The 10,173-nt window shown below is 39.0% G+C and overlaps 1 protein-coding gene across 1 annotated transcript; it reads right to left on the bottom strand.

Annotated features, from left to right (window-relative positions):
* Window positions 1-872: 872 nt before the first annotated feature.
* On the bottom strand, window positions 873-6,212 carry LOC145670117 (ionotropic receptor 21a-like). The gene is made up of 2 exons (XM_081738486.1): window positions 4,346-6,212; window positions 873-1,006 (listed from the first exon to the last, which is right to left on the bottom strand). The coding sequence occupies exons 1-2, from the start codon at window positions 6,210-6,212 to the stop codon at window positions 873-875; spliced, it is 2,001 nt and encodes a 666-aa protein (XP_081594612.1).
* Window positions 6,213-10,173: the final 3,961 nt, after the last annotated feature.

Genomic DNA, 10,173 nt, shown 5'->3' with positions numbered 1-10,173 from the left:
TTTCATATCCCACCATATGTACAGCATAACCTTTGCACAGTGAATATCTCGTTTTGGTTGTGATGGACCTGGTTCACCTGGTTTCACCCAGGCCTTTTTTCGTTTAGGGTTCTCGTAATGGATCCACTTCTCATCACCCAAATAATTCGATGCAGAAACCCCTTTCTGCTCTGTCGTTGAAGCAGCAATTCGCAAATGGTTTTTCGTCTTTCAACGTCTCTGTCTTTCAATTCATGTGGAACCCAATGTGACATCTTTTGAATCATTCCCATGGCTTTCAAGCGTTTGGAGACTGTTGTTTGATCAACGCCTAATGCTGCTGCAAGTTATTCCTGCGTTTGACACGAATCCTGCTCGAGCAATGCTGTCAATTCTTCGTCTTGAAATTTTTTTGGCTGTCCAGCTCGCTCTTGGTCTGCCAAGCCGAAATCACCACTTCTAAACCGTGCAAACCACTTCTGACACGTTCGCTCAGCTAGAGCATGGTCACCATACACTTCCACCAAAATACGATGACTTTCAGTCGCACTTTTCTGCATGTTAAAGTAATGCAGCAGGACACCCCGCAAAAACACTTTATCAGGCACAAATTGCGCCATGTTCACTTAACTACAAACTGGTGTTGTTGACGCTTTAATCCACTGCCCTATACTACGAACGATACGCGATGACAGGGGTTTGCAACACATGTGTGGATACACGGAACTGTGGGACGCTCCGTTCGTTGCGCCATCTCTTGTCCACCCGCACGAATTAATTCCTAGACCAAATATATATATAACAGAAACACCTATTTGCGACACTTATAATGTGTTTCCAGTATCCATAGAAACTGAATGCTTTAGTAGGATGTTAAGAAACATCATTGTTGATCAATTTTCCAGTGTTGCAGTCTGGTAGGTAAGAAGTCGGTGCTTCATAAAGAGATTCTCCCTGGCATCTAATCTCCACATATAACTTTGATCACGTTTGGCTCCAACAGGACGGAGCGCTGCCATACTATGGACTGAACTTAAGACAATATTTGCATAAAAAATAAAACCTCTTCACAATGATGGATTGGAAGACGAAAAATGAAAATCAAATTGAATATTTCTTTTTTTATCCCACGATTATGCCGGTGAGACAGTGATGATGAGAAATGAATAAATTCGTGAAATGAAAATGTGGGAGAAAAGGTGAGAATCCGAGAAAACCTACGCACAGGGTGTTTATCCACCACAAAGTCCACTTGGCGCGAGCTTGTGATCGAACCACCGACCCCAGGTTTGTAAGGCGAGTACTATCGTATGGACTGCAAAATTTCTCTATCACTCCTTGTCTATCATCTATAGGGGTACATTATGGACAACGTACATCACACTAAATTGCACATCCTGAATGACTTATGGATCGTGTTGTGAAAGAAAGAAGAAAATTTCCTCGTGGTATGCTAGAGCATTCACTTTACAACTTTTACGACCAATAGGCCTAGTGTCAGACAATCGACAAACTGCAGATAAATTTAAGTAAAAGTCACATTTCCTTTCTCTGTAATGTGCATTGTACAGTTACCCACAGGAATACATTGAACCTCCCAGATGCATATTAATTGTTAATATCAAACTTAGCATTTTCTATGTCGTAAAGAATAAGCGATAGGTGAAAAGTGAGTTCTGATTCTCCTCTCAGGATACTTCCTAGGCAGTATTGATGTATCACACATATCCTTTTGTATTTAAAGAATGTTGTGTAACAGAATCAATGTTGGCTGCCACGATGTCCACATCCATATTCAATGCAGTTTCTGCACCAACGACCATTTGCTATGTTTGGTTTCCCTACGTTAGATTATTATTGGATTGTCCCAATATTTTTGCCTACTGCATACAAAGGTAAATCATAGCACAGCTATCTCGTAAAAGAATGATGATAGGTAAAAAAATACACATTATCTTTTACGTTAAAGCTCAAGTCTAAACACATGTGTCAAACCAGGCCAGTATCCAGGGGGGCCAGGCCCCTTAAATTTTCGCGACCCCCCTAAAATTTTCACGGCAGGCTTGCAAATGAACTATAATATAGTGATGAACTATAATATAGTTAGATCGCCCCCCCCTAACTTCGGCCGGGCCCGCCTACATTTTTGGGCTGGCTACCGGCCTGTGTCGAACACAGTCCTTTCTGTTTAAAAATGTGTGAGATCAAATATTTCGGAGTCCAAGATGAAAGCCATGATGTCCACTCCCTCAATCAATGTAGATTTGAAACTAACGTTTCCCTTTCCTCCTTCCACGTGTTTCGTTATTAATTCCCTGTCCAGATACATTTATCTACTAGATCTAACGTTTCCCTTTCCTCCTTCCACGTGTTTCGTTATTAATTCCCTGTCCAGATACATTTATCTACTAGATCTAACGTTTCCCTTTCCTCCTTCCACGTGTTTCGTTATTAATTCCCTGTCCAGATACATTTATCTACTAGATACAAATGTCTAACGTAACAATACCGGTACCTCGCAAACAAATGAAGATAGATTAAAAAATATGTTCACATTCTCGTTTGTGAAAAAATTCTAGCATAAATTGATAAGCTAAACCTACCACTTTCCATTCAAAAAAAATATTGTATGATTACTAATATCCAAGTTAACTGCCATACGCCATTCAATATAGTTTTCGATCAACACTCAGTTGCCTCATTTAATTTTCCTCCGTCCACGCCTATCAATATTACTAGTCTGTTGTAATATTTTTTTACTAACTCTATATTTTTTCGACATGTGTTTTCTTTAGTGTCCTGATAGTGAGTATATTCTGTACAAGCGGCTCTGGGTAAGACACTGGTGAGCGCCACTTCCAAAGAAATTGAAAAATGAAATGAAATCTTTGAGTTTTACGTTCTACGGTTATGTCGGTTAGGCTAAAGGAGACGGTGATGATGAGTAATGAATGAAAATGGTGGAATGAAGAAAGTGGGAGGAAACGGGAGAACCCCGAGAAAACCCACGCACACGGTGTTTGTCCACCACAAAGTCCACTTGGCCGGGGCTGAGATCGAACCCGGGACCCTAAGCACCAGAGGTGAACGCTCTACCACTCCGCTCCACCGCGGCTCCTCCAAAGAAATTGAATTGATAGAAGGCATGGGTTGTGGTCGCACCAGAGAAGAGTATGAGGTAATTTAGGTTCTGAAATGTAACTGCGTATGGCAGAGTAAGCTTGTTTACTGTATGCCATTGCATTACATTACATTCGAATGTTGTACTTTCATTTCTAGTTTCCTCGAAAGTTTAAGAAACTGGTGCTTACCGATGTCTTTCCCCAAGCCGATTTCCATTTGCAATTCGTGTTAATTAAATACGAGTATTATACACTGCAAAGAGTTTGTGGAAAACATAATGTTTTTCATAGTATATAATGATTTTTATATACTTTTAGGTCAACAAATATCAGATGCACAAGCATACTTGCTAATGAATTTGTTGCACTAATTTTGAACTGCCTTACTGTACGTATAATAACACATTATAATGCTACGTTTTGTGTAATTGTAGGTTTCTGATGTTGGTAGAAATATTCACGCAAAGTCATCTCTTTGTACTTAATATCCAATCAGAATTGTTATCTGTTAGGGTCGTATTATTCATAAAGACAACAAAACATCATGACTTACACATGAAACAAATATTTTAGAGAATTACAAATACAAAATAAATACGGAATTAAAGAATGACATACCTTCACGAATAAAAACTCAAATTTGAAAAGTATTAACAGTTTATAGACCACTTTCGTCCTGTCAGTGTTAGTAATACTAAATCCTTATACTCATATATTACGTGATAGATTTGGATAGTGTGATAACATGGTGCTTAATGGGATATCTTCACCAAAAAACACCATTTTCGTTGTTATCGGAGATTTATAAATTATTCAGTCGCCTAGTGTAGGGCGCCACAAGTCAATATTAAGACCGCTATGAGGCCTCCGTCCATCAGAAAAAACATCGTCGTATCAGAACCAAAGGAACGTAAGTCCAAGAATGGAAATTTTGATTACTTGGGTTACGAACATAATTCTGAAAGCCTCACTTGGTTTTATTTGAGTGTTATTGAAGTTGACTTAGTCATTCACTTGTCGGCTACGTAATGTGTCTACCGTCTTATTAAAACAACATATGCTTCAAAAAATATTCTTCCCCTCTCTCCTCTAAATCTACGAAAATGGAGTTACGTTGATCTGGTTCTCATACGACGATATACACTAAAACTGAACAAAACGTTTGGTGTGAAAATCTTACATGGTCGTTATTAGATGCTCTTTCATTACTAGTTAAAAAAATTCAAATATTAATTTTAACTTACAGATCGTTAACAATTCAGCTACAAAGATAAGAGAACTAACGAACAAACCTATTACGAGTAAATAAAATGCACCAAGTAAGTCAGAAATACCAAATACTCGCAACATTTGGTTCGACTTTTTCTTCGCTGCATTATCTGCATTAGAACGCATAACATCCTGATGCCATTTTTGAATAAGACCAGCGGAATCACAAGCTTTGATAATGTCTTGAAATATATCAACAAATGGAGAATCTCTACGCATTAAATAGAAACCTGGAAAGTAAGAAAATGCCTCTGAAACTGAATGCATCAAGGAATTTCCAGCTGAGTCAGTAAACGCTTCCATTTGCATCATGTATTCAGAGACAGCCTTATCCCAGAAGAAACCATAATTCTTCGTTTGTACCACTTTTTCATAACCTTTCTCTACAGAATTCACTTCCTCAAAGTTATTATATATTGTCATGATAATTGGATTCTCAGAATTTGCAAAGAACACATCAGTTCCATGTATACCACCAAACATAATGCCAGACTTTACCATTTCCTCCAATGAATCAATAGGAGGCTGTTTCTTAGGAAATGTTAAAAATCCAAATAACGCAGCCTGGTAACAACTATAAATCACAAAAGCTGGGAAAATCCAAGCTGAAAATACACGTCTAAGTATTTGAATATTTTCAGGTTCTTTAGTTGAGATTCCCAGCAAAATACTTAGATTTCGGAGAAAAACGAGTTGAACAGACCCCTTTCTACGCAAAGCAATTCTTCTAGTAATATGGATAGCTACAGAGCACACTACATAAGCAACAGAAGTTGCCGCCCAGACGACAGGTTGAAATGGAAAATAAATACTTAACCACTTGGGATAAAAACCAGAGACGGGGACAACGAAAGATCCATAGAGGAAGTTTCCAGCATATATTGGTTCAAAGGACACTAAAAACTCATGAAGTAAATTAATAAATGTTATGTCTCCTTCATATAGTCCACTGAAAACATCATCAAACAATATGTTACGAATGGTGCCGTTAGGAAATGTTCTTTCTCGTTCCTCCCATTTACTAAGCCAATTCAATTGTAAAGAAAAATTTACTTTCTCAGAAAGCGTTTCCATAAGTTTACCACTCATACCTTTTAAGTTATATGAATCTTTGGAACTATTTTCAAAGATCTGATAAGGTGGCATGTTCGTACTTGTAAGTGATAGAGGACACCTAGCCAAGTTCTTAACTTTTGCAGGGAAAAGTTTGATCCCGATTGGATATGTGTGACTCTTCGATTCAAACATCAAAGTGTTCTTAAAGTCAAGACCACACGTTTCAACAAACGGAAAGTACGTATATATGTAGATGGTGTGATCACCAAAATGTAGATGAGAAACAATGAGAATAATATTTAGAATATCCTTTTGAAAAGATATTTTGAACATTTCATTTACATCCTTTTCTGTATAGTTCTGAGTCATGAGAACAACGATAAATTGTGATCGTGGATTCCAACATGTCAGAACTTTACTGGTATTCTCAATTATATGTTGGAATAAGTTTATATCCTTCAGCAGAATAAGATACTTCGTAGTTTGTCTTTTATCTTCTGAAAGATCGCTCAAATTCGCTTCTGCTCTTTTGATTACATTCATCTTTATATTTGTTAACGGTTCTCTAAATTCACTTATAAATAAGTCACTAATTTCCATGTCGTCATATGATAATATCATCAATACTCTGGTATCAGCAGAATAATCTTGTAAAATTGTTGCAACATATTGATTCATAGCGTGCATCATCTCTGTGCCGTATAGATCTATTTCTATCTTCTTCCTTAATGGTTTGGCAAATATAACAATAATAAGCACTGCCGTCAACAGAAGGGAAATAGTCATGTTTACCAGTAAGAACGCCCTGGAAAAGCAAAGAACATTAACAATATTAGAAAGATTGTAAATAGTAATTTTGACAGAGCAAAGAAAGTAAGACTTTTAGTCGTTAACAATAAGTTTAGACTATGAATATGCATCTGAATCCCGTCGTCGAATGGAAAAAAACGTGTCTCAGTTGTCTGAATATTGATCTCAGAGTACATTCATAGATCAGCCAGAACATTATAATCACCTACCTACTATCAATATATACTCGTCCAGGCGATAGCAGCGTCATCTGACGCGGAATGCCTGCTAGTCAGACACATCCACGGTGCATATAGTATCAGTGAGCTTGCTGGCTATGTGTAAAATGGGAAAGGTGCGCGATCTATCTGACTTTTAGCGGGGGCAGATTGTAATGGCCCGGAGGCTCGGCATGAGCGTTTCGGAAGCTGCATGACTTGTTGGGTGTTCGATGAGTGCTGTGGTCAGTGTCTAAATCAAGTGGCGAAACCAAGAGGAATCGATTCCCAAACGTCGAGGGATTGGGCGGCCAATCACATTACAGATGTCGGACGTCGTAAGCTGAGCAGACGGGTAAAACAGGACTGACAGCGAACGGTGACGGAAGTAACATCAGACTTTAATGCTGGGCAGAGTGCAAGTGTGTCTGAACGCATAGTGCATCTATCACTCCTAACGATGGGTATCCGCCGCCAACGACCAATCCATGTGCAAATGTTAACACCACGACATCTGCAACTACGACTGAAATGGGCACATGACTATCCCCACTGAACTTTGGCGCAGTTGGAGAACGTTGCATAGTTCGATGAGTCCCGATGCCTTCTTCATCTTGTCGATGGGAGGGGCGTGAATACGTCGTCTTCCAGCTGAACAGCTCCTTGACCTGTACTGCGGCGGCTCAGTTATGGTCTGGGGAACAGTAACGTATGCATCCATGGATCCAGTGGAGCTGATACAAGTCACCATGACGGCCGAGGCGTATCGTACACTGGTTGTAGACCACGTACACTCCTTCATGACGACTATAGTTCCCAACGACATTGGCAATTTTCAACAAGATAATGCGCCATGTCACAAGGACAAAAGTGTGATGGACTGGTTTAAGGAACACAGTGGCTAGTTCCAATTCATGGGCTGGACCCCCCAACTCGTGATTGAATGTGTCCTTAGAGCACATCGCACCCTCCCCGGAATTTACGAGAATGAGGTGACCTGTGTGTGCAGATGTGGTGCCACCTGCCTTCAGCGACCTACCGAGATCTCATTCCTTCTATGCCAAGACGCGTCTCCGTGCCAAAGGTGGACATACCGACTATTAGGCTCAGTGGTAGAGCATTCAACTCCGGTGCTTGGGGTCCCTGATTCGATCGCAGCTCGCACCGTGCGGATTTGTGGTGGACAAACACTGTGTTTGTGGGTTTTGTCGGGGTTCTCCCGTTTCCTCCCACTTTCTTCATTCCACCATTTTATTTATTTCTCATCATCGCCGTCTCCTTTAGCCTAGCCGGCATAAGCGTGGGACGTAAAACATAAGATTTCATTTCATTCTTTTCAAAGACATTTCGAAGGTTTCCAGTCATTTTTCACCACTTTTCCGTAATGTCCATGTTTCCGCTCCATACAGTACAACACTCCACACGAAGCCTTTTATAAGTCTTTTTCTGAACTCTCTATTCAAGGTCCCACATAACAGACTTTTCTTCCTCCTAAAGGTTTCTTTCGCCATTCCTATCCTTGCTTTCATTTCAGGTTCGCACGTCATGTCATTACTAAGAATACTACTCAAATATCGGAAACTATTCACTTGTTTTATTTTCTCCCCTTCTGCTTTTATATTTGATACGGACCGCTTCGTTCCAATCACGGGTGGCTTTTGTCTTTCTAACATTCACAAGGTTTTTCAAAAAGAACGACCTGATTTTAATAGTCCGTCTATATTGATAACAACATACTACAAAAATGAGGTAAATTGCAAAATACTCACAAAAGTTTCAAGTTATAGTATGCTATTACAAATGCTCTATGTGTCCATCAAGAGTAGCACAAACAATATCTAGGCGATAGCTAAATTCTTCATAAACTTTACACAATATGAGGGATGAATTCACGAGGTAAATGTGGGATGAACACACTATCCTTTAGATATCTGGAAGAGAAAATCGCATGGGGATATGTCTGGCAATCTTGGAGGCCAAGAATGTAGGGCAGTGTCTCGGAGTCCTGTGTGTGTGCCCTATCCAGTGTTGAGACAGAGTGTGATTGAAAAGCTGACATACGTTGTTGTGCCAGTGTGGTGGAGCTCCAACCTGTTGAAAAATAAAGTCATCGGAGTGCTCCTGAAGTTGGAAAATAGCCAATTTCAGTATTTGAAGATACGGATAGATTTTAGAGAACTCCGTTCAAATATTTGTCGAATTGTTTCCACTATTTCATCCGAAGTGCGAGGCCGACCTGGAGTCTTACCTTTGTACAAGCGTCCTGTCTCTTCAAATTGGCGATAGCAAAAACAAGTGCTTTGGATGCAGGCAGATCAATGCCAAACCGCAGACGAAAAGCACGCTGGACTGAAATCTAAGAAGATCTAACAATGAAGACTGCTTGGTCTCTAATAAGAAGAACAAACGATTATGTGATAACAATGAAAATGGATGGAAAAAGAGGTAGAGTGAGACCAAGAGAGGAACTATGATGATCCATGATTAAGTGTGGTATGACTTGAGGGTGAAAGATCTAACAGGGAAAAATAATCCCGGGACAGAACTTTATAGATAAAACTCATCTGAAACATAGTGGACCTATTTTCGCACATAATCATAGGTATGAAAAGACCGGGGAAAATTGAGGAAAAAAGTCCGTGTTTATTTGATCGCCCGTCTGAGGAACAAAACAGAAAATCTTAAAATCTACATGATGGATCAAAATCAATTTCGGTCAGGAAATAGGAAGTCAAGAATTAGTAACCGAGTCAGTTGATGAAGGTGGTATTCAAATCGTAAATGGTAAAAATTCAATAATTGATCATTTTAACATTGATTATTAAAAATCAAAGTGAAAACAGTATTCGATTAATCATCCAAAAAACACATTTTATTTAAACTTTTAACTCTACTGAGACCCGAAGTGATTGACAAACATCCACTACAACTTCTGGTTTCAATACTGATCTGAATAGAGCGAAAGTAATTTTAAAAAATCGATTTAGCACTTTAAGAAGGTCCCGGAATCTCCACCCTTAATCCTCTATTGAAATAGGAAGTAGCAGAATTACATACTGGCTGTTTTAATGTTGATCACCTTAGAATAGAAACAATAGTCTATATCAAGAGGGGGTTGTCTGTAATAAATTACTCAGGATATTCAGGTTCGATTCTGTTCGGAAGCTCACTTCGTTCCGATTCCATGTTAAGCTATAGTTCCACGTATCATATAGACTTCATTTATTTATTTATTTAGAAACGTGATTCCAGATGCAGCTGAGCGCCAGTTTACACTGAAATATTTAACATATCAAAGAGATGATAACATAATACAATAATAATAATAATAATAAATAACATGTAAGTGATAGCGAGAAAGATTAACAATAACTGACTAAAGTTTATCGACTGAAATTATGTCGTAGTGCGGAGTTATAAGCTGCTTTAAAACATAGCTCAAACTATATTACCTGGCGGGGAATCGAACCTAGATTTTCCACGTGTACGTCTTTTACGATAACCACTACTCCAATGATTGCTCTACCCAAATATTGCTTAAGAAGTGGTGTGGTGTATCTTTTTGAGAATGATAACACGAAAAGTGTTGCAGATCAATGAAGTGTTTCGAATGTTCTGGTAATTTCCTTCCTCTTTCCAAACGAACATTCGTAAATCGTCTCTATCATGATACAGGTGTTTGCTTCCAAATTCTTAAGGATTGCTCGTCCAGTATGAGAAGTCGATTCTTCACGGTCACT

This window comes from Thermobia domestica, chromosome 14 (genome assembly GCF_964235325.1).
Source record: "Thermobia domestica chromosome 14, izTheDome1.hap1.1, whole genome shotgun sequence".
Lineage (NCBI taxonomy): Eukaryota > Metazoa > Arthropoda > Insecta > Zygentoma > Lepismatidae > Thermobia > Thermobia domestica.
This window is presented reverse-complemented; position numbering and strand designations above follow the sequence as displayed.